The following is a 26,221-nucleotide window of genomic DNA, read 5'->3' as shown; positions in this document are numbered from 1 at the left end:
AAAAAAAAAGAGTATTTTTGAAAATTGTTCAAATTACATTCTGGGGAGGGGGGAGCACGGCCCTGTGCCCCCCCTGGTTGTGCCCCTGGGAGGGCACAACAACATCAATTATTTAAATCAAGGTGCATGATGTTTATGAATTAAATATTTGTACCGAATGTAGGGGAAGAGGTCATTGTTTTAAACTATTAAAATCTCGGGGTAACCTGTAAATTAGGAAGAATTACTACTTCAGTAGTGTTGTGGGTACTTGGAACTGCTTACCGGAAGAGGCTGCAATGAGCAAGTGGGTAGAGGGCCGTTGATCTTTATTGGGGACTAATTAATTGACTAGGATCAGCTTAGCTACGCCCAGAGCCTGTTGCTGGTCGTCACATTTGTAATTGTATTTGTATGTTTAAGACTATGTGAAAAACCGTTTGTGTACGACTGAGAAGTGTGATGGCAGGATTCTAATACTTCAAAACATGCAACATTTATTCTACTGTAATACCAGGGTTTAAAAATTCCAAAACTCAATTGCCAAGTTAAACTTGTTTTTCTGTTATGAACATTTTAAAGGAATGTATGCTAGTCAAATTAGTTAATTTGAATGTTGCAAGTGAGAAGTTCTGTGTTAAAGAATTATTCATAATTATAATATTATTTTATGTATTTGTTTTTAAATTAAAATTTAGTGTCCATTTTAGGAATATAGATCAGAAAAATCACTTGAAGAACTTAATAAATTAGTACCTCCCACCTGTACATGGTAAGTGTCCATTTTCCCTCAGATGACGTATTTCTAATTCTGTTGACAAATGTAATTTCCACTAAACATTTTATGTCTAATTAAATAATGTTGTATGATGTTCTTAATGCAATGTGTGTATTTATTTATTTATTTATTTATTTTTTGTATGTTTAAGTTCCAACATTGTCTACTTTCATGCCTCATATTAGAATTTTACTAATGCTACTGACCCTGCTTAAGTTTACTGTAGAATTATTGTGACCTATTTTAATCTTGTTTAGTATCTATTTCCCGTTTCTGTCTTGTTAAATTTAACCTGCAAGATTTTTATTTTCGTAACCATTCCATTAGTTAGATGCATACACCCAAACCTGTTTTTATGCGATGGATAGGGACCGCATAAAAAATTCGAAATTTCACAGCTAGCTATGAAAAGGTGTTTCTGCAACACAGTTAAAAAATATTTTTTCTATGCTGTGGATAGGGACACCATAGAAAAAGTATCATATAGAAAATAACCCAAAAGCTTATGCAATAACTAGGAAGTTCTTTAAACGAAATCAAAATAAACAAAGTGATGATAATTTTGCCTAATAGTCAAACAAAATTTCCCGAATAAGGAAATTTTTGGATGCTCACTGTGACCTCCCATCGGGATACCTTGTCGTCACTTGAAAATACTACCTCGCACTCGTTTAAAAAAAAAATTCGTCAATTGAATCCTAATTTGACTAAAATTTTCATATACTGCACAAACAAATTCGCACAAAATATGACCACACAAAAACAGGTTTGAGTGTACTTGGAATTGCAGAAATGGTCATAATAAGGTGCAGAGTTAAGATATTAAAAGTTTGAAACAGAAAAAAAATGTTGTGAATAAAGGAATATGAAATCTAACTTTTATACAGACTCTAGGTCCTCTAACATATATTTTGGTAAAATTTCTTGAAAAATAATGCCAACACAAAAAGTTGGAAACATATGAGACCAAAACTGAAGGAGATATTGGAATTCAAAATTTTGAGGGACTGTGCAGCAGTGGCAGCTGAGATTTCAACTTATCTTCAGAAGAATGACAGGTCATCGAAGTAAAAAAACAAAATATTTATTTTTTTCATTGCTATTAAAAAATAAATGCAAATGTTATGCTGTGATAGATAACATACCACAAAAGTTTTTACAATTTGTGAATACACACTCTACGCATACATATAATTTAAAGCCCTTGTTGGCCACTATATTTCCCTCCTAAAAGTGTTACTGACTATGAGTGTAAAGTGGTGTAAGTCACAAAATGCTGTAGTCTCGCTGGGAATATTTGTTATACTAATGTCAAACTTTTTGGGTTGGAACTATTTTGCAATGGAGTATTTTCCCTAAATTTGTCAGAATAATAAATTAGAATTCGTATTTATTTACTAACTGGAAAATCTCCCGTCAAGGTATGATGGATGAAAATTGCTTCTACATTTGAACGAAGCAATTGCCTGTTTGATATTTTGATAGTTGAAATTTTAACCCTAACTTTAGTGGATTACCCTAAACTCCAGTAGATAGCGTTCATTGGTAACTCTTTTTTTGTTTTTTCGTCTTCCTAAAATAAGTCCTATCAGTAAAACAGTTAAGTTACCGGATCCAGTTCGACCACGTCAAAATAAAGCATTTCCCTGCATGTCAACATTGCTAGAAAATATTGTCAAATTTTTCGCGAGTTTCATTGTTGGTGACGTCAGAAACGTTACTCGATCAGTGATTTGTCTATTATGTATATGAGGATTTTCTTTTTTGCTTCAAACTTTCAATATCTTAACTCTGCACCTAATTTTGATCATTTTTGCAATTGGAGGTATGAATCTAGGACTAACAGTTGTAAAACTAGAGGTCTTGCAGGGGAAATGGGGATGCACCGTGTAATTTTCATTTTAACTTGTATGTCTACCCAAATTTTATGTTGTATTTCATACCATACTATTATATTACTAAACCCATACTTAACTTTTGAAAATGATTTTAAAAGGCGAACCACAAAATTCTGAGTGGTCAGAAAATTATCCAACATCCTTATTCAGTTAATGTGTGGTCTATCCCTAACTTGATATTTTCTTTTGCTGACACATCTCTCTCAAAGGTAAAAGAAGGACAGAAGTCTTGATGCTAAACCCCAAAACATTGTTTCTAAACTATTTTTAATTTATTTTGATATGATTCTAAGTGCCAAATATAAGTAGAAAATGAGACTTGGTTTTTGTTTAAAATTACCCTATGTCATAATTTAAAAATGGATCTGTATCTATCTATTTTCCCATTGTATTTTAATATTAACTTTCAATGGTTCTTTTCTAGCCTTAGGGAAGGACGTAAAGAAAATTTTCTAGCAAAGAATCTAGTGCCTGGAGACGTAGTATTGCTTGGTATTGGTGATAGAGTACCTGCTGATCTCAGACTCTTTGAGGTACCGTTATATTCTTTGTATACTTTTCTGGTGCTATTATTTACTCATAGGTTCATGAATAGTAGCATAGTAGCTAATTTTTTTTTCTTTTTTTGCCTTTCCCGCAAAGAAATTTTTTGGTACCCAACTATGACTGTGTTGTGCAACTAATTAGTTACTGTAAATGCACTTATTTTTTGGCGAGCAATAATAAGTGTTCGTAAAATGAAGATATCTTTGATTTCGTGAATTTTTTATGGACAAAACCAAAAGTTAAAAAATCTGCAAAATCTGTAAAAAATATTTCATCAGGCTCAAATTTTCATGATTACCTCAAGTTCACTTAGTTTTTGGAAAATAAATCTGGTTAATTTAAAATTATTACTATTATTATTATTTTTGTAATTACAGAGATGATTATGTTCTGGTTATTCACCGGAATTTTGGCATTTTTTTGTGTGTAAATTCTAGAAATCCAGTATCGTTGATTACATTTTTATCTTCCTACTTTTGAAATAAAATATTTTTTCCACTATTTTTTTAGTTTCTTCCAAGTTTTTGACAGTTATGGTGGTAGTTTTTAACAATAGTAGACTCTTTATTTTTATGAAATCTTAGATTAAAAAGTTCAAATTGCAAAATCGCTGGTTTATTATCATTATTATTATTTTTTTTTGTTTTGATAATGTCATTAGTTTATAATTTCTATTGTATTCATGTTAAAATAGAATGTTTCACTTAATTACAGTCAATTCGCGATAACTCGAATAGTACTATAACTCGAAGTTTTTATCAAGTCCTGATCCCATCGTCTTTAATTCCATGCTAATTATTCTCAATATCTCGAAGTTAACGTCCTTTAACTCAAAGTTTTTTCAAAGATGACTCGAAATTTATTTCGGAAGAATGGAAAAAAAAAGAAATGCAGAAAGAAACAAGTGACTATGAGAGAAAAATTGATTCACCTTCATTTGCAGTTACCTCTAAAGCAAGGAGAACACGTGTTGTCATAAAGGAGTTACACGTGCGTAATTGAGTGTAGCTTGTTTTCTTTTGTTATACTGTACTGTTTACACTTAGACATGTTGCTGAACTACGAAACTGCTTTTAAGCTGTCAAGTTGTCAACTCAATTGATTGTACCTTTATTCAAAGGCTGACCTAAGTCAAGATGCGTTTCCCTTAATTCTTTAGTTCGATCAATTACTGATAAGTTCCCGAGAGAGAGAGAAAGATTTGTCTTTACTATTAAAGACGTCTAAGCCAAAGCTAAAAGCCTTACATTAAGAAAGTAAAGTAAATCTTATTTATGATATTGAAAGGAATCCAACAATCAAAGAGAAAGATTCTTCAAAAGCGGTACGAATCCATGGACTTGAATTTGAAATGAATGAAGATGTGCACCTTTTCTGAAATAAAATCAGCTCTATTCAAGTGGTTCCAGCATTATCGAAATCAAGACCATGCCATTGGTATAAGTGGGTCTTTGCTGCGTGAGAAAGCAACGAATTTTGGCTATATTACTGAAAATCAAAAATTTCCACGCCAGTGCTGGATGGCTGGAGAAGTTTAAGGCCAGACACCACTTCGTCTTCAGAACTCTTCACAGAGAAACTATATATTGTGCAAAAAGGCTTCTTAGTTCTATAATTTTGTCTTTTATATCTACGTATTAATTAAAACATTTGATGGTTTTTATTATTAAAGTGTTGAAAACTGAAACTAGCGGTAATTCGAACTTTCAATAAGTCAAAGTTTTTCGTCGGTCCCTTTAGATTCGAGTTATCACAAATTGACTATTTTTATTTGCCGTTTTTTATATTTTTAATACCTTTGCTTTGAAAACTGCAATCTTTTTGTATCCACTATGGCAAAATAAAAAGTAGATTAGCAAATGGTTTTATATGGTAAAGAATTTATTTTGCCTCTACGCCCCCATTTTTTCTTAAAAGCTTTCAAGTATGTGTGTGTGTGTGAGAGAGAGAGCTTAATAACTGCTCATCTGTGTGTATAATGTAACCAAAAAGATGTTTTATAATTACTTCAAGTGTGAATGATTGTTGAACCTTTGACAATTGTTTGTAATGCAACTATTAATAATTATTAAAACCAGGGTTTTAATCAGTAGGCAGTTGATCTTTCCATCGACGAAAGTAGTTTTACTGGAGAAACTGAACCTTCGAACAAGGTTACAAAGCCATTAGAGAAAACAAATGGAATAACAAGCAGACATAACATTGCCTTCATGGGAACTCTTGTCCGATGTGGAGTTGCCAAAGTATGAATTTTCGTTTCTTAATATTAAAATAAATTATGAACTTTTTAAATAATTGGTCTTTAATCTTCTTTCCATTCTGCAGCTTTTTTATTTATTTTAAATTAAACATAGAAAAAAGAAGTAATATTTTATTGTTTATGTTATATATTTAGACTTCATTGCAAATCTTATTATTGTTCACTTTATCATACTGTAGATATTTTATTAGTTGTATATTTTTAATCCTTTTCTTAACCAACACACATTTTCATTCATTTTTTAAAAAATGAAATATTTTAAGTGATACTTTTCAGATTACGAGGGCTGTTTTTTATCAACTTCCGATGTGGTATAAAGATAAAACTAGTGAGAGTAATTAAATAAATTTATTATCAAAAGTTAGGTACATTATTAGTTACTTTTCAACATAATCGCCATTTAAATTGAGGTATTTTTCATACCTGGGTACAAGCTTCTTAATACCTTCTTCATAGAAGTTGCCTTGTGATTTGAGATGGGTTTTCATGGTGTCTTGCAGCGCGTTGCCTGTTCGAAAGCTCTGCCTTCCTAGCATCTTCTTCAGTTCCGGGAAAAGGTGATAGTCGCTCGGCGCTGAGTCAGGACTATATGCCGGATGGTCAAAAACGTCCCATTGAAACTCGTCAAGAAGATGTTTCGTCAAAGCAGCAGTGTGAGGACGGGCGTTGTCATGAATGAGCACTACTCCCGATGTGAGCATTCCTCTCCTTTTGTTCTGGATAGCTCTCCGCAAGCGTTGATTGTGGGCCCTGGCTCTAAAAACTCGACAAGCAACACCTTTTTGATCCCAAAACATCGTGGCCATAATATTTTTGTTGTTAAACGTTTTTTTGAATTTTTTGGGTTTGTTTGGAGAGTTAGAATGCATCCATTGTTGCGATTGCTAGTTCGTTTCTGGGGTGTTGTACAGAACCCATGTCTCATCTCCTATCACGATTTTGTTCAAAAAATCATCACCATCAGCTTCGTAACAGTTCAGAAAAGACGTTGCTTACGCCATTTGCGGAGCATTGTGGTCATCAGACAACATCTTCGACACCCATTGAGCACAAAGTTTTTTGTAGCCTAACTTGTCAGCTACAATAGTGTATGTGTATATCAACTATGTTTTCGCGAAGACAATATTTTTGAACATCATTCAACAATCTTAATCTTTTGTTGTTCCCCTTTTCAAAATAATATACTTCGTTTCTTGAACCATCAGGTCTAGGGACAAATTTCCAAATCCACCTAGCTTCCCGCATTGGTTTGAGACTAGAATCATCCCCCTCACTATTTGAACTTTCCGCCCCCCCCCCCCCCCCCCCCCCCCCCGTTCAGAGCTACTTTCAACATTTAATTCTCTGAAGCGATTCGAATCTTCGCTTTCTTCCGAAGAATTCTTATCTTCTGCCTGAGGCGAAAGAGGCCAGAAAAGGGTATTTTCTTTTCCACGTGATTTCTGCTCGGGAGTAAATTCGTCCTTGAAAAAAGAATTCTCTTTGAAAGATACGTTGATTGTTTCAATGACTTGATCTTTGTCTGGAAGTTAAACGCGAAATCCTTTAGGATTGAACGCGTGTCCGATTAAAACGCCTTTTTCGGCTTTTAGGCCTAGTTTCTTACTTAATTGTCGCGGAATTCCAGCAAAACAAGTCGTTCCGAAAGCTTTTAAATGTCTTACAGGCGGTTTTTTTCCCCCGTAAAGTTCAAAAGGAGTCTTTTCTTGACTTCAATGACAAATCCTATTCTATGTGTATACAAAATATAACATTGCGTCGGGCCAAAAATTATTTGGCAAACCACTTTCTTTTAACAAAACGCGTGTACTATTTGTTACTGTACGGTTGAAATTCTCAATTAATCCATTTTGCTCTGGTGTGTACACATTTGTGAGTATATGATGTATACCCATATCATGACAAAACCCGTCCAGTTCCTGATTTACAAATTCTGTCCCGTTATCAGGTCTGATACTGACAACCTTTTTGCCAATAAATCTTTCGGCTCTCAGAATATGTTGTTTTACAATTCCCGGAACCTGACTTTTTGACTTAATAGAAGACAATGAACACCTTTTGGAATAGTCATCAATAATAGAAAGAAAATAATTTTCTCCGTTTCTACCCTGTACTTCACATTTTCCCCAAACATCCATATGCAATAGTTGCAAATGGCTGGGTACTTCTTACTCTATCAATTGACTTGAAACTAACAAGCTTAAATTTTCTTAATATACAGACATCATAGTTTAATTTAACATGTTTAAACTTAGGTAGGCCACGAACAGCTGAAAGATTATTAGTTTTACGAATACTTTCTGCGTTTACGTGTCCACAGCATTTATGCCAAGTTTCAATGTCACTTTGACAGCATTCTACAGAAGGTACTTTATTTACATGACTAGAACTAGGAGAATTTTTTACAATTAACATTATAAACTCCATTATTGAGTTCAGCTTTAAAAATTAATCCCTGTTTGTCAGATACCTCCACGAAACCTCCCCCATCTTTAAATTTTGCACCACCCTGGTCAAACTTGGTGCCAGACAAAATATTTCGTCTCAATCGGGGAGAATACATTACATCTTTGAGAATCACAGTTCTTTTACCGAACTTAACTTTGATTTCCCCTTTTCCCTCAATCGGGAAAGTTTGCTTTTTGACGGCAACAGCCATGTTTACATCATTTAGGGGTTCAAATGTCCTACACCAGTTCTTATTTGAGCAACAGTGATTTGATGCGGCAGTGTCAAAAATAAATGTACTCGCTTTATCTTGGGTCTGACTAAGATTTGCCTCTGACAAGAAATACAAAGGATACTCACATCTGTTATTTGAAGGTGATCGGCGACGCTCCTGGAACTTCCTTCTAGAACTCCATCGGCAATTCCTATTCTTTGGGCTCGTACCTTCATCCCTCCATTCTTTCCGGGATTGGTGCTGGTTTCCCCTTTTATTTCTTTCTTGTGAAGCCATTCTTTGACGGTCTTCATTTTTGACATAAGGGCATCCACTTCTAATATGTCCATATTCTTGACATTTGTAACATTGAATTTTAGATTTAACTTGAAAAACCTGCAGTTCATTTGTCTTCTCTTCTTTCAGTACTTGACGGTTTTCTTCAATAATTAGATCAACCAGGATTTTCTCGAATGTGAAATCTTCATCTTTCCTTATCAGAATCTGTTGAATCAAGTGATCATAGCTTTCTGGTAAACTTTGTAGTAATTTAAAGGAAATGCAATCCTCTGGGTAGTTCGGATAAACAGACGTCTGCCTTTTTAGCAGAAGTGAATTTTGCAAAGCATTATTTTCTGTTTCGGATATAGGTGATAAATTGTGTTTCTCTTGCTTTCCAAAGAAACATTTAAAAGTCCTTCGAGAACCCCAAATCTTTAAAAATACTAGATTCAAACACCAAACTACCAATACATCTGTCAACTCCCTTTTCTTAGGAATCTGGAATTTTCTCGAATTTTCCTCCCGTTATTTTTTCTGTGCTAGCTGTGGTAAATGGTAATCTCACCCCAACCTCTCTTAAAGTTGGATTTGACATTGAAAACTTCAGGCAGATGTCTGTAAACAATAATCAATGTCATTTTAAGCTACAAATTTGTTTTATTGGAAAGAGCACAAGAAATAGCGTCCGTTGATTCGGTCGCTGTATTGGATTAGACGATACAGAACAGTCGTTATAACGAAAGCAAATTAACATAGAGTTTATAGGAACAAAGTTGGGACTTCTACCACTGGTCCTTATAATGGGACGGTCTTTATAATGTGTGGTCGTTATAATGAGCGACGACTGTAATATCTCCCCAATATTTCCTTTAATACTAGCAGAGTGAGTTCTGAAATAAGACTAATAAACTATTTCTAACTTGTATGACATTTATTTAAACAATAATGTACATAGTTAAAATACTCTGTAAATGATAAAAATAAATACTAAGCACGTAATCTCTCCACATCCTACTTTTGCACGAGATAACTAATACAGCAATGCAAACTGCATGACTATCGACTAAAAACTTCAATGAAGAAACTCATTAGGAAATAAGCTAACTCCAGCTTTTCATTTTCAATAAAGGGCGAGTGGTATGAACAAGCAAGTTCGAATACCGATCTAGCGACCGCCTACAACGACGAGAGATGATCAAAGAGAAGAACATAAGCCGCGAGCAGTTTAAATACCCCCCCGGGTCATTAGCATATTCGAGTCACGTGAACGGACAATCATCACTGCTATCGTTAAGCACTCGTGCCATCAGATTCCTTCTAGAAGCTTCCATGTGAGGTCATCCACTACAGAGTTCCCACCAAAGGTGGACGAAAGTGAAACCAAACATTCGGTTGATTCGACCAATGTGAATGAGTGCTGATAAGAGTCTTTACCTCAGTCATGCAGAATGATTGGTAATACATTGTAAGTGACGAAAAACATATTCTTTTACTATTGGTGTTGTGAGGTGATGAGATAGGATTATTTACTGTTGTTATTAACAGGCATTTATGCCTAACAATAGGGCTGACCTTGAAATCTCAGGAAACTGATCGGGTAGGTCCGTAATCGTAAACCTCCGATTGCTTCTTACAGTTTGGTCAATTCGATCAACGAGGTCTTCGTTTGCGACCGACTTTCTTCCTTGGCCCCCCCTTCATCATGAATGTCACGTCGTCCATCTTTAAATTTTCTACACCAATCCCGCACTGCACTGTCACTCATAAAGCTTTCACTGTTTCTACAGTGAATTTCTGCTGCGGGTAACCCTTCAGCTTGGAGAATCGACTGACACTTCGCAACTCACACTTGGCGGGAGATTGTATCATGGTAGCCATGTTTATGTGTCGCTAAATAATCTGTTAATGGCGTTGGACGCCCGAAAATGAGTGAGGTTGTAGTGGGAGAGGTGCGCAGTCGACTGCCGTGCATTGCTGGCCGATGCCGCTCGCCCTGTCATCTAGCGGCACAATCGGAAGTTGAAAAAAAAAACAGCCCTCGTATGTTTTAAAATTTTGGAGATCATTAAGTCAAATTAACAGTTGTGCATTTATGGGAAGCTATTAAATGTAAGAAAATTATGTTTTATGTGATTTGCATATCGGCTTTAACGGCAACTTGATGCTTGTGTGTAATCTATAAATAGTATCTCCTATAGTTTAACTGCAGACTCTTGCTCAGACTTGTTACTGTTTATGTTGCGCTTTTAATAAACGTTCATAAAATACAACAAATTATGCATTGAAATTATTATCCAATACTGTAGCAGGGGCGGATTTATAGTCAATTCAGGGGGGTGGCGGTTGAAAACCGTAAAGGCCACCCCCAGACCCGTCACATGGGGGGGGGGGGATCGATTGCTTCCCACCCATCTATAAGGACTTTGAAAACTAATGTTTTTACATTTTAGTGGGCATGGTTTTTGCTATGCAAAATATGATGGTTCTAATATTTTTAAATATTTTTTTTAAAAAGTGAACGTTTTTTGGGACATGGGGCTCATAGGAATTGAGTCCTATACTCTGGATTTATGCCCAAAATAAGTGAAAACATTGTAAAACAAGCCCCTAGGAAAAACTAATCGGTTTTGTTGATTTTTTCCTAGGGGCTTGTATTAAATTTGATTTTTAAATATTTAAGGGGGGAATACCCGTTGATTGTCTCCGAACTTTATCCAAATGTTCATGCTTTTGAACTTTGCACCTCTCTAGCCCCTCAGAAGAGTTTAATGGCTAATATAATGCTCCCATTCAATCCAAATAAAAAATAATGTTGTCAATGAAACTGTCGAAAACTGGAAAAAAGAGGAAGGTGGCATTTCTCAAAAAAGTGGGACGTATTTTGGAGAAACTGCAGTCATATTTGGATTCAGGGTATCATTTTACATAGAATCAGCAATAATTATGTCAGAAGCATTTTTATTTATTTTATTTTATTTATGGTTTCCCCCCCCCCCCCCCCCCGAGCAGTGTTGTTAAAGTTTCAAAAAAAGGAGAAGAGGGCAAGCTTGTTTTAAAATTAAGAAGTAGGTAACACTGTCCATCCTTGACTATACTACAGTCTAAAACTAATGAATACAAATTTATAGAATTTACTTGATTAAAATATTCGCAATTGCTAGTAATTCCTTCAATTTCGTATTATTGTTTTCGAAAAGTGACACTTATGGCGGGCGCAGTCGCCCCCACAGCACCCCTAGTGAATCTTCCACTGTACTGTAGTTGTAGATATTTTATTAGTTTTAAGGCAGAAAATATTTGAATTTAGGCTGAATTGGGAATTCACATTTCATCTGAAATTTAATTACTGTTAAAATAAAATAGTAGTTGCTATTTCTAACCAAGTAAGAAAGAAATTTGCTATACTGCCCTATAACCCTATAGTGACCGGTTTAGGCCTGAAAATTTTGAATGTCATAACCAAGGTCTCAGTATGTTGCATGTAAAAATGAAATCGGACTTTTTTAGTCATACATTTCAGTGACCATCAGAAAACTCAGTTTATTGTATTGAGCATTATGAATTAAAATGTAAAAAACAGTTTCTACGTTTTCATAGTTTCCTTTAAATTATATTAATTTACATAATTTAATTAATTTAAATTATATTAATTTACATAGTTCCATTTATATGCATGCTTCAAAATTGGTTGTATAAATTGTTGAATGCTTAGATAACTCAAAAGCAGCGCACATGTTATTTTTTAGAATTTTGTTGTTTAAGATTTTTATTAGGTTTCAAATAAATATTTATAAATACAAGGCTGTTTTAATGTTTATTCATTAATTTCTTTAAAAGGGCATAGTGATATCTACTGCTGAAAAGTCAGAATTTGGAGAACTTTTCAAAATGATGCAAGCTGAAGAAGTAAATTTTTGAAACTTATTTTTACTAACATTTGAAGTAATTTAGTTTTAAATTTTAATTTGGAACTTTTTTTAACATGTATAATCTTATTATCCACTTCCTTGTGATGTTTCATACTTGTAATGTTTTTAAGTTTATCATTCAATTTTTATTTATCTACTTATTAATGTTTGTGCTGGAACCACAAAAAAGTTTTGTAAATTGCTAAGTTTTACTTCAGCACATAACACCCTCAATCCTCCCCCCTCCCTAGTATATACCGTATTACCCCGCATGTACCATCCAGCACGCTGGAAAAAAGCGAGGTTGACCAGCATGCCGTAAAATTCGAATTTTCCAGCATGCTGCATAAATTGAGGTTCATTTTGAAACGAAACAAAAGTAAATTTCCCCATTCAGTTCCAATCAGAAAGCAAATCACTGTAAGAAAAAAAAAAAAAAAAATCTTGAAAGTAACCTTCTTTCAAAAAAAAAAAAGTGTATTACGTATAATATGTGCTTGTCATTTATGGTAGGTCATTATTAATGGATTTAATTATATACCAATAAATTAATCAATTCAGAGACAATCATCGTTACTGAGATTTGTTCATATTTTTTAAAAATAATTTTGTGTTCCTTTTAGAGAGGTAAGTCTAATTTTGATCTATTGAACAGCTATGGTAAATTCTTTAGCACTGATTTAGGGACGGTAAATGTTTGCTTACTTAGTTTTAATTTAATTAAAATTATTCGTTACTAAACAATATTTTTCTTGTTAAAATAACAAATGACGTTGTTAAGAAATATTTGTCTCAAAATTTAAACTGTTTATTAATACTAATAAGATATAAAGAGAACTTATATTCATTTTAAAACTGAACATATATTTTTTATAGTAATAATTTTTTTTTCCTAACCTCGATTTTTCCGGCATGCTGGAAAGGACCAGGGCGGTCATTCCAAGCTCGCCAGCTTGCAAATTCGAGATTTTCGCTCACGTGTTCAGTTGTGACGTAGAAATGTCACAAAGTAGTATTTTAATCTACTCGAACCTAGCCGCAACCTAAGTTCGAGTAGATTAGAGTACTACTTTGTAACATTTCTACATCACAACCGATCACGTGAGCGAAGTTCTCGATTTCGCAAGCTGACGAGCTTGGAATGACCGCCCAGGCAAGTGTTATTGAAAATCTGGTGACCCCCGAATTTTGTGGGTACAATTAATTTTATTTGAGCTGTTCAAAAATATTTATCTTGTATGATAATTAAACATCAGCTGTTAGAATTAGGCAGGTCTCATTTTGTTTAGCCTTCATTTCCCAACCATATGTCTAAATCGTTTTGTAATTTTCAAGCTTGTGACGTGATCGATCAACTGAGTGTGCTCAAAATGTGATCCCAATACTATTTTTAATCCCTGATTTTTATTTAAAAAAGAGCAAATTTAATGCACTGCAGCTGCATACATCATTATCAAATCAGAGTTATTTATGGTTGATTCATGGATAGAGCATCATGCACAGCTCCTCACTCATGACTTTTTTCAGACTTTTGCGTAGTATCCAATATCCATTATTCTTAAAATTCCCTCTAAGGCACCCCCATCTGATTTGGGAGGAGGGCTAAAGCAGAAGATGCTCTTGCAATGGCTGATCTTATCTTTCACATAAAATAAATGAATTCTACAATTTAAGAATTAATTTATTCTTTAGCATTGTTTTGCGTCAAAATAATTTTCTAAATTCCAAAATTCTTACCACACATTTAACTTTTTCAACGCATTCCAAAAGTTGCGGGGCAATAAACTATTTGAACTGGTCTTCGGATATTCCTTCGTGTAGAAATGGTTACACAAGCACACTTGAACAATCACTTGAACTTTTAACTGAGAACTATTTTAAAATAACACGTCAACTACAATGTTAGATAGCTAATACAAACTTGTTGCAACATGTACAGAATTTCATTACTGCAAAATGAACTTGCTCGAAATGTCATGAACTGCGATGGACTATAAAAAACTGTAAACTGTGATTAAATTCTAAAGACTGATAAAAACTGTTACGAGGTGCACGAGTCCAGCTGATTTATAGAAACATAACTACTCAGTTCAGTTCTTAGGGGCGTTTTTTACACTTATCATCTTTTAATGCATTCTAAATACTTTTTACTCTTTTCTCTCATTAGAATATTACTTTACTTATTTTTAGGCTCCAAAAACTCCACTTCAGATTAGCATGGATACCTTAGGAAAGCAGCTATCTCTGTATTCCTTTGCTATTATTGGCTTAATTATGCTAGTGGGTTGGATACAAGGAAGACCTCTCATGGAAATGTTCAATATTGGAGTTAGGTATGATTGTACAGAGTGCTTGTAGCAATAAATTTTTTAAAACCTATTTAAGATTTATGTGCATGTTTTTTTATTTATTTTTTATTTTTTAAAATTTTGATCCTTATCCCATCAAAAAATTTTCCCCATTAGTACAATATTAGCTTAAGTGGTGTAAATGGCACTAACATCAAAAAACTGAAACTGGCGTCTATGAAAGAAAAAACTGAGAGCATTCTGTTATCTGTTAGAATTTGTTAATGACAAAGTATTTGCTCATTGGTCCCCAATATTGACATTAGCATACTAAACGAAATAATAGTGCCTGCGACATCATGGGTAACCACAGATATGCTAATAATACTTCATACCAAGAGCAAGTATACCAAGGGGGATTTTTGAAGATCCCCCCTCCCCAGCCCACAGAAAGAACCCTTAGCTTTAACACATATTGCCAATCCTAATAAGAGTTTTATCTTTATAAGGACTGCTATGACCCCCCCCCCCCCCCCCGCCCTCCGAAGGTTAATTTTGGCTGCACTAATGCCTAGCTAGCAAAGTTTAAAATGAACTAAATCTTCTCAGAAATACACACACTGTGCAACAGTATGTATTTAGATTGAGTAAAATGAGATAAGGATTAAAATTAAAAAAAGTATTACATTTAAATCTGAAACAGTTTTCTAGTTTTTATAAATGAATTTTCTTCATCAGTTTCATGACTTTAAAACACTCTGTGTTTGTTTCTATGTTACTCAATTGCATAATTTTTCCTTAATACTAAATATTTTTTGGTCAAATGGTCTTTTTTTTTTAATGAATCATTATGCTTTAACGCTAGAAAGACAGCGTTTTCCATATACCTAGAAAGACTAGTAGGGTCATTTTGATCGCCATACTTAAATATTGGAAATTTCCTCTTTTTGGGATTTTTAAGCATAGAAAAGATTTGTTTCAATACAACAGAAAGTAATATAACATTTTAATCATAATATAATCTGCAAGTCAGTCTCAGGCAGTTTTATTTGAATTTTATACGTGACATGCTTTACAGAATTGGTATTGAGAAAGAGTAAATTTGTACAATAAAGAGGAACTTATGTTATAACTTACAAGAATTTTTCACCATGCAAATGATTGTTTTCAAAATTACCTAAATACTGCAACGTATGGTACATTACTATCATACTCAGTATTTAGAAAAACGCATTGTTATCACTTTGCCTGTATATGAGCCCAAAACAGTTTTTTTTGCAATCAGAACAAATGCTCGTAGATTTATTTCCGCATTATTCCATTTGATACTGCGTCACTTTTTCCTGATATAGTGACTTTATTATATATAGCAAAATTGATCATTGGAGGTAACTTGGAGGAAATAGGATAAAATGGAAAGTTCTGTTTTTTTTAAATATTTCTGTTTTTTTTTTTTGTTCTTTTTTTTTTCCTCCTGCATTATACACTTTTCCTTTTTTTTTACTGTTTTCTATATGTTGCGCACCAGTTTTCATTAGCAAGGTTTCTTCTGATTCTTACTCTGAAGAACAGTCTTTTTCTGCAAACCAAGATTCCGAAAAATGTTTGCAACAATCTGATAAAATCGGGATATTTTCATCGCTAGGAATATATTCCTCTTCAGATAAATCGGACTGTTCATCCGAACCAGAATATGTATTCGATAAACCTGCAACTGTTTCAGGAATTCTTGTACTGATAAGCTTGTCAATGAATCCTATGTTCAAATGCTATTGCTAAAAATTGTTCTGAAAGGTTTTGCTTACTTACGATTTTTCGCGACATCACGAAAAAAATTATGTGACTGAGCACTTCAATATCATCAAAGGAAATAAACGACAATGCTTCAAGCAATGCACCTGTTTTGGTGCCAAATAGAATTCCAGCATAAATTTTTGGAATTCACCTGTTTATATTTACTTCTGTTCAGACCCAAAATAATTTCACGTGTCCCAGTCCCATGCTTTTCAAATTCCTTTGTCAACATTTCTCCCTGTGTGGTTAACAGAGAAATGAAACCATGTGACCAGCAGATGTTTTCCATTTTCCTAACAGTTCAAAGATATAAACCTGACCAGCAGGTGCTAATCAAGCCCAAAAGAAAATTACTACCTTGGCAACTAACAAAAAGCCATAGTACACATATCTGATCAGAGAAAAAAGAAGAAAATGGATGCATAAATGAAGTTCATTGAGCGGTCAAAATGACCGTAGTCAGTCCTTCTAGGTATAAACATTTATAGCGACTGTAATAATCAGCCTAAAGAAATAAAATTTACTGTTTTAAGATCTTAATAAATAGTTAGGAAAAGTCAATAAAGGATAAAGATTTTGAAAATTAAATGCAGCAAATATGAGCATTTGAAAATCGGTTGCGGTCAAAAGGACCGCTTCCATCTTTTTAGTGTTAACTACAAGATTTCTTAAAAACATACTTTGGCATTCTTATTTATTTTATTTTAAAGTTTGTATTCATAACAATCTCTTTTTGAAATCGTTAGCCTTGCTGTTGCTGCAATACCTGAAGGGTTACCCATTGTTGTTACTGTTACACTTGCATTGGGAGTGATGAGAATGGCAAAGAGGAATGCCATCATAAAAAAGTTGCCTACTGTAGAAACTCTAGGTTTGTAATCTGTCCTCTTTCCTTTCTTTCTTTTTTTTTAATTCATTGGTTTAATTTTAGTTAGCTTAAACAATTTTAATTAACTTTGATATTAATGGTATTCTTTATTTATAACTAAATTAGTTAGTAAGAGCAAATGAATTGAAGAGGTTTTAAATTATCTTCACTTTGTCTGTATTGTATTTGCATTTCTAGCTATTACGTAGAAGTAAGTAACTGCAGTGTGCATTTTATTTCTGCATGCTTAAGAGTTAAATTAAAGTTTTTTTTAAATTTATTAATTTTTCTTTCTTTCTTTCTGTTCTATTTATTTTTTGAAACTTTAATCTTACAAAATCATATTCACAAAAACTTGTGTGTATGTGCATTATGTTTCACGTTTATTGATGTGCAGGGTGTTCAGACAGGGCTTTGATGAAATAATAAAGAGGATTGTACTTTTCCTTGATGGATGATTGTACTCTTAAGGATATTATCTACTTTGCAGATTACAAACTAAACTATGCGAAAGTCACCGGAGGGGGGGGGGGGATCTTTGAGAGGAATCACATGATCTCTTTAAATACACTTATGTGTGATGATTAGAATTTAACCAGCAGGTCACACCCAAAGTGGTATATTTTGGAAGAGTACTTTATGGAGTACTTGGGAAGATATCTTTAATAATATTAAAGCAGTTGTTGGATAACACTTCCATACTTCCATGCAGAAACAAGAGATGGACAGGGAGGAAAATGGTAGAATGTGAAATCAAAAATCCGCTAACATGTTTTTAAATGCTGGAACAGAGGTTCATTACAGTTCTAAGACATTCAATAAAACTATCAAACCAAACTGACTTCCTAAACTGGAGACGGAGAGGGGTAAAAGTACAGTATAACCTCGATTTAACGATTGTCAAGGGGCTGGAAAAGGCTATGGTTAAATCGAAGAACATAGAAGTGCAGTCAAATCCGGACCAGCGAAATGTATCATTAAATTGAGGAAATTGTTAAATCGAAGTGATACTGTAGTTTAATATTAGGTTGAAAATCCATCAACCTGTTTTTAAATACAGATACAAACTATAAAACAAAGAAATCAGCACAAATTGCCCGATTTGTAATGATATAGTAAACACCCAATTGTTCACAGATTGGAATCAAGAAGATTGGTAGTTCATGGAAAAGGCATTTTTATTGTGAACTGTTATGTACCTTATTTATTCATTAATATAATCCTTATTTATTAATACGTTGAAATTTTATTAATCCCGAGTTTTAAAAAAAATTCTACATTTTTTAATTTATCCGTGTGAAAATTGATTCAAGAGGAAATTTTTCCGAGTTCTTGTAAGCAACAATAATTTCATGGCAAAAATTGTTTTCCTGTCACTAAACTCATCTTGACTATTAAGAAATAATATTTTTGAAGCGTTATGAGTGGAACTTTTTTACAATTGAATTTTCATGAACTTGATGTTCCTCTTTGGAAACATTAGTGTTTGAAAGGTTAATTTTAAATTTTCTAAACACTTTTCCTTGCAGGATGTGTAACAGTTACGTGTTGTGACAAAACAGGAACTCTCACAAAAAATGAAATGACTGTTACATCGATTGTTACATCTGAAATGTATCATGCAGAAGTAAGCACATTTTTAGTTGTTTTAGATATACAAATAAATGTCAAATTAGTGTATTTAGTTTCAGTAAATTCCATTTTTGGTGATTGAAAAAAACTGTTTAAGTCAAAAGTGTTAAGAGTAATATAATGAATGTGTGTTATGGGGCAATGTAAGTAAAAGTCCATAAATCCCATATCTAAGTGTAGCGTACCTTCTGAATATTTAAGTATACCTTTGCCATGTTTGTATAATGTTTAAAATTTTGCTTAATGATAAATTTTACTTTGCAAAAATGAAGGTATGATATAGGTAATATATATTCTATATTGTTTTTTTTAACTTATTCCTAAAATGTTGATCATCAAAAATGAAATGTGTGTCTAATTTGCTTAATTTTTAGAGAGCAGTTATTTCAAGCTTGCCACCTGGTAGCGAAATGTCTTACTTTGGCGAGTAAATAAAATATGGAACAAACCAAGTTTTTGAAAACATTGCCAGCCACTCGTAAATTTCTGGTATTTTTAATTTAATGAAAATTACTGTGTGGCCACTTCATTGATTTTTTCTAACTAAGTCCTTTTGATTTCTTAGCGCTTAGTTTGTGATGTTAAAACAATCACAAGTTCTCATGTGGTATAACATATGACGTACGGATAAGAAAATCATATGTACACTTTTTTCCCCCTTCAAAAATGGATGGTTGATGTGCCATTATTCTATTTTTTATAAATATTCATGTGTATAGCATTGCAGTTAGGTCACATGCCATTGCCTTTCTTTTAAAAAGTCCTGAATAAAGTGGCTACTAAACTAAAAGTACCTACTTGCTGATTGGCAACTTACTAAAAATTTAATTTTCAGGCCTAGATCGACACATATTTTTAGAAGTCCTTATCAAAAGCTCTATCTTCATAGGTTACTGGTGTTGGATATTCTGAACCCGGTCAAGTTCACATAACAGAGTCAGGAAATCATGCTCAACAGATGAATTCTGCCAGGAGTGTCATTGAGGTATGTTTGATTCATCACTAGACTAGATCTGGGTGTGTATTTTCTCCAAATTTTACTATATATGTTTCATTTGACAGGCTGGTTGCGTATGTAATAATGCTGAAGTTGTGAATGATCAACTGAGAGGACAACCAACTGAAGGTGCTTTGCTTGTAGCTGCTAAAAAGGTAATGTATCACTTATCAGCACTACTGTAGTTGGGGGGGGGGGGGCTGTTGTCCACAAAATATTTGTTTTAGTTATCCACAAAATAATACAAATGTAAGGTAAATTGGCTCCAAACCGACTTTTCTTTCAGTGAGTCCCCCTTAACCTCAACAGGGCTGGATTTGGAAGTGTGGGGGCCCCGGGGCAACGAAAAAATGGAGGCCCCTAATCAATGTCCAAAAAGGTCATCATATTTTCGAAAATATCCGATACTTTGATATATATGTATATATCCGATATTTTCGATCAGCATTTTAATAGTAAATACATCCTGAAGTTACTGCTTTTTTTATATATATTATTATTATTATAATTAAAAGGGAGAAAAAAACATAAAATTTGCTGACCTGTGAAAGTTAGGATATTTTGTAAAAATTTTATTGTGGGGCCTTGTTGTGGAGGCCCCGGGGCAGTAGCCCCACCTGCCCTCCCTTAAATCCGGCCCTGAACTTCAAGGTGAGTTCCCCCAAGCTTTTCTTTTCGAACTACTGCCCTGCTTATCAATATTTGAGTTGGGTGTTACACATTGGCACAATCATTTGTATTTTTAGTAATTTTTAAGTTGAACCTCCTTTGGGATTGTCAACTAAGTGTTGTCATGATCGGAGCAACGTCATAACCGTAATAGTTTAAAAATTCATAACCAAACATTAGTTATAATAAAATTACAGATTTAATAAATTAATAGTTTTGATGTTTTTAATTAGATTTAACTAATTTAAATTGGAATTATTAGCAGATAAAATTATAAGGGAAAAAAATGTTTCCACTTTTTTTAAATTTCAACTCTAAAATACTTTCGAATTTTGCTTTTCTTTTGAATAACCTTTTTAGCACCTCTCCTTTCCCTGAAGTTGCTTATTAAGCGAATAAAAATGGGTTTCCTGTAAATATCAGCAAGAAAGAAACCAATTAAACTCTTCACTTTTGTCCACAATTTGATTAGATTTTGATGGCTAAGCCCACCTTTCGAAAGTAGAAAAATGCTTTCTAATTTTTTTATCTACTTTAAAGTTGTGTGTTTTTTTTTTTTTTTTTCAATCTAATGAAGGGCTCTTATCTTTTTTCTCTCTCTTGGAAGAAGCTTATAGTGCTCACCTATATAGCTTAATACACCAGCGATCTTTCTCTTCTCCTGCTGCTTCCCTAGTCCGGTATTAAAATCCACCTGCTTTGAATTCCTTTCTATTGTTTCTCTTGTCTGACACCTGTAGCTTTCAAAACTTATCTACTCCCCCCCTACCATGAGGTTTCATGCATGTTCAAGTCTCTTGTTAGAGTCGGAAATTCCTACAATAAACTTTTCCAGATGTTTTAATTTTTTTTACTGAAAATATTTCAATTGCAAAGAAAAATTCGATCCAATCTGCGCAGCTCAAAGTGTTTCGTAACCAGAGTTGACCAAAAAATATGTCGTAAAATCCGGAGCCACTTAACATTAAAATCACATGGCCCAGGTTCAGGACGTTGGAAAAAGCAATGCTACATCAGGAGTGTTGTGAAATTTGGGAGTCAGGATAACGGGGTTTGACTGTATATCTTCCTTTTCCTTTTCAACATGAATTATATGGTGCACTGTAGTAGTGTAAAAAATCTAGTATTTTTTGTAAAATGTACCAAAATACCTTTTTGTGTTACAAGAAACAAAGATGCAAGAAAATTTAAGTTAGTTAATGAGGCATCCAAATAGAAAAGTACCTTAAAGTAAATTGTAATAGAAATTCCTGAAGTATGAAAAGTTGCAGTCTTAGTCAGGTTTTAAATTTTACAAGCATTAAAAGGGCATGCATTTTAAGTTTAATGATACAATTATTCATGAGTCCTTTATTCAAAAACTAAATGTGCCACAATAATAAAGTCTTTAATGACCCCCTTTCCCTCTCAACCACATGTAAAGCAATTCCTCAAGTTAGTGTAATTTTCATCTTAGCTATCATTTTGTCCAATGTTGTAAATAAAAGAATTTCTAGTACTTATGAAGGCTTACCCCTGATGAAGGGTGTTATGGGTTCAAAAATATAACAACCAGAAATAACACTAATATATTTTTGATTAATAAAGCCTTATTCTTCAGCATTGTTTTTAGCCATTCTTTGAGAATACTGATTTTTTTTTAAATATGCAAATAAGTTTTGGGGAATATTTGATTAATTTTTGATGACTGGCAATGATATTTTTGTTGAATTTGGCATAGAAACTAAATCTTACATTAAAAAATCCCACTCTTAAATATAACTCGCATTTGCTTTAACTATAAGCAGTTCAGAAAGAGATAACTTCTTCTTTAAAACTATGTAACTGCAGGATAGTTAATTGCATTACTGTGTACATGTAAACTGTAAGGTTCCCTGAATTTTTTAAAAGCGTTAGTATGCAATGTGGATGGTAATTGTTTTTAATTTTCTATTATTAGTTGGATCTGAATAATGTGCAAGAAAGATATACTCGCCTTCAAGAAATACCATTTAGTTCTGAGAATAAATTTATGGCTGTTAAGTGCCTCCCGAAATTTGGTTTAGTAAGTATTTCATTATTGATTTGTTTTTCAATTAATCAATTAAAGTTAGCCTCTCTCCATTTTTTGAATATGAATTTTGAAATTTCATCTTGAAGTATGATATGAGGCTACTAACTAATAATAAAAATTATGTGCTATGACTATAAACATGCAGAAAAATTGTATGCACTATAAGCATAAATGGGTTTTTGTGCTATGTAATTGCTTCTGAATTTAATAATTATTCAGTGTGTAGTGAAAAATTTTATTAGTACAGTAGAAGACCATTATAACGCCAACCTGTATAACGCAATTCTCTATAAACCGCACTACTTTTCAGAAGTAAACAATAGGTTTTGAAATTTAAAAAATCCCTCTGTTTTGCTTTGCAAAAATAAAAATTGTTAGGCAAATTAAATTTTGAAAGTTTTTCATCTTTCCATCTTATTTCAAAGCTTTTAAATTGAAAATTAGTGTTCACAGTAAACAGAAAATATCAGATGGCTCTTGAAAATTCAGCTGTTATGCAAACCATGAAGCTAGCAGAAGTGCAGGATTTTGATTGTGAAACATATTTATTTGTGAATAACTAATTGTAATATTGGTGCTTTAATACTCATTGCAGATAAAACTCATTCTGAAGTTCTAACATATAGATATATTCTGAATATTAGTTTCAAAATTTGTGAAATGATCTATATAATGCAAAAACCTGTATAACGCAAAAGCTCTGGTCCCAAGGTGTGCGCTATAATGGTCTTCTACTGAATTGTAAAAAACATTATAGTATTTTGTTATTTAGGGATTACAGCAAAATTTATATATAAAAAAAAGCATGTTGTTTGCGGATGGGGGGGGGGGGGATTTAAGAAAAACAAACTTAGTAACATTTTTCATAAAACTGTCAAAATATGCTATTTTAAATAAGCTTTTGTATTTTACAGATAATTTAAAAGAATTTTATCTATAGATTAAAGAGTTTTTTTCCTGATAGGGAACAGAAAGATATTTTGTAAAAGGAGCAATTGAAATCATATTGCCAAAGTGTACAAAATACAGCTTTCATGGCTCACCTGTACTCATTTCCAAAGAAGCATATTCACAATTTCTTAAAGAAGCACAGTATATGGGACGAAAAGGCTTAAGAGGTAAAGATTCTTTTTTTAATGTTCCTGTTTATGTTTAATATTTTAATATTTGGTTTGCAGGCTTTGGTGAAAAAGTTTAAAGCATAGTCACTTGACTTTAAGCGATTTATGCTGTATGTGTGGAAAACAAAACAGCATTAGAACGCCCTTAGACTTATGCAATGTTCTTGGAACTATTACTTTTTGGTATTCAAAAAAATGTATAAAATAATTTGTTTTATTTATGTAAATGATGTTTTGAGTGCTTCTTATTGTCTACAACTTTTTTCTGGCAATAATTGAGCATAGTACAACCTATTTTCTGAAATTAGTCAATCAAAATTAGGTTGGGGGCTGTTTACAAATGATGTCAAGGGATTTGTGAATGTGTCAAGGGGAGAGAGAGGGTAACAAAAAGTGACATCACAATTTTTTTTCCTTGAATATGTTGTGAAAAATAGAAAGACATGTGATGAAGGAGGGGGGGGGGGTAAGGTGAAGTGTGATAAAAACGGCAGGGACTTACAAATAGAAAAGAAAAAGCGCGAGATCTTTTATTGACAGCTGCTTGTTTAAAATGTGGCAATAGTTGAAATCAATGGGTGAAGGGGTAGGGCTTGTCTAGTTAAAATCCTTTAAAATATTCAAAAAGGTTTGCACAGGTGACATTTCTTGATGGCAATATTTTTTAACCATCGGAGGCGATGAATCAGCCTGGCCTATGCTCAGTCGAACCCTATATTTGAATGTAAAGAAACATTATGTATCCTATTATAAAGTATCAACTGTCTAAAACATGTCTTTGTATTTAAAATGTAACTTGTACGTGTTGCGAGTGCAACTATTAGTTTTTAAGAAGAATGTTTTTTCTGTGTTTCAGTTCTTGCTTTGGCTTCTGGTTCTGCACTAGATGATCTCATGTTTCTCGGGATGGTTGGTATCCTCGATCCTCCTCGATCGGGCGTTGCTGAAGCGATCCAGACTTTACATGGCAGTGGAGTGTTTGTGAAAATGCTTACTGGAGATTCAGAAGACACTGCTTGTGCTATTGGTTGGTTTTAAAATATGTTTTGTTTTAAATGAGGTGTTCAAGTTTCGGTCACATTTGTGTTTAGTTGTGGTTGCATCAGTTGGGTGGCCCTGGAAAAACAGGTGAAATTACACTTACTGATGTAAACACCAAACTCAAAAAGTTGGGGAGTACCTGTGTTAAAGTCAGGGATGTGGAGTCGGAGTCGCACTGATTTTGGAGTGAAGGAGTCGAAGTCGTTGAAAAACATACCCACTCTCCGGGGGTTTTTTTAATCTCTCATTTTACATCCTTACATTTAAAAAAGAAAAAAATTACAACAAATGGTTTTGATTTATGTATAAAGATTTACTAATAAGAAACTAACTGCAGTTGGCAACTAGCTGACTTCTTTATTTATCCAAAATTCATTTTCCGTTATAGGTGATTCCGTCAATCCACTTGTTTGCTTATTTTTCAACTTGTTTTAACTAATAGCAGCTGTCAGCAAACGGTTTTGTTGTCTAACATTTACTGTAATCACTTTCAAATAAAAATAATATATATATTTTTTCAATCTTGGTTATAAAATAGTTAAAGGAATGTATCTCTTATCCCTGGAGCAAGTCACCTCCTTCAAGCTCCTAGCTCGGTTGAAAACTTCTGAGGTGTTCGACAAATTCAAATATGATTTGACGCGGAAGCACAAACCCAAAAAATCCGATAAAATACAGTGGTAGTCAGAATTATAAGGACAGCAGAAAATTGTGCAAAAAAAAAGTTATTTCTGGAATAATTCTGTGAAATTTATACACAAATTGCCTTTTTATGTTAGAAATTGTTGTGGAAAGCAGAATATTTGAAAATATAAAATGTAAACGCTTTGCCGTGATTAACAAAAAAAGGTCACTGCTAAAACTGGACAAAATAATACGGACAACGAGTATTTTGCCCTGAAAAACCCTACCAATCAATAATTTCCCCCTTTTTTTCAATCACTTTCATCAGTCTTGATGTCATGGAAGTTGAAGAACGTCCTTGAGAAAATTTATCGTGACTTTTTTGATGGAGAAAATAAGTTCTTGCTTGTTTCGACTTTGATTACCATTTTTTCATACTTTGGGCACCGAATGTCTCACAAAGTAGCAATTAAACTTCGAGCTTTTGTCGAGCCAGTAAAGCAATTTCACAGAATGAGCATTAAACAATGATTTTGAGTCTAACAAACATGCACTTAGGCATTATTCTGCTGGAACAAATTGTTTAAAATAATCATTAACGGTGTTTTTGGTTTAAAAAAATACTGCTCAGTACATCAACATCACTCTCAGAATTCATTCTGCCATGCACAAGAAACATTGGTATAGTTTCCTTCTGTAACGAAACTTCCACAGACTATTACTGAGCCGCCTCCAAATGTAAACTTTGAGATTTTTTTTCCCCTTCACAAAGATCGTACCAGAAGTAAAAAAAACCATCTAGTCCATCCTAATGAAACTTT

General features: G+C 33.4%; 1 protein-coding gene across 1 annotated transcript in view; it reads left to right on the top strand.

Annotated features, from left to right (window-relative positions):
• Window positions 1–26,221, top strand: part of LOC129225129 (calcium-transporting ATPase type 2C member 1-like) — a 43,327-nt gene that overhangs the window by 5,337 nt on the left and 11,769 nt on the right. The window contains exons 3-14 of the mRNA XM_054859689.1: window positions 690–751; window positions 3,080–3,188; window positions 5,295–5,444; window positions 12,243–12,311; window positions 14,504–14,646; window positions 17,142–17,266; window positions 18,793–18,890; window positions 19,785–19,880; window positions 19,958–20,047; window positions 22,501–22,605; window positions 23,579–23,732; window positions 24,592–24,762. Of these exons, the coding sequence (XP_054715664.1) occupies window positions 690–751; window positions 3,080–3,188; window positions 5,295–5,444; window positions 12,243–12,311; window positions 14,504–14,646; window positions 17,142–17,266; window positions 18,793–18,890; window positions 19,785–19,880; window positions 19,958–20,047; window positions 22,501–22,605; window positions 23,579–23,732; window positions 24,592–24,762 (1,372 nt within the window). The remainder of the gene's footprint in view (window positions 1–689; window positions 752–3,079; window positions 3,189–5,294; window positions 5,445–12,242; window positions 12,312–14,503; window positions 14,647–17,141; window positions 17,267–18,792; window positions 18,891–19,784; window positions 19,881–19,957; window positions 20,048–22,500; window positions 22,606–23,578; window positions 23,733–24,591; window positions 24,763–26,221) is intronic.

This window comes from Uloborus diversus, chromosome 6, assembly GCF_026930045.1.
Source record: "Uloborus diversus isolate 005 chromosome 6, Udiv.v.3.1, whole genome shotgun sequence".
NCBI classification, from domain to species: Eukaryota; Metazoa; Arthropoda; class Arachnida; order Araneae; family Uloboridae; genus Uloborus; species Uloborus diversus.
The sequence above is the reverse complement of the archived record's forward strand: the minus strand, read 5'-3'. Positions and strand labels throughout refer to the sequence as shown.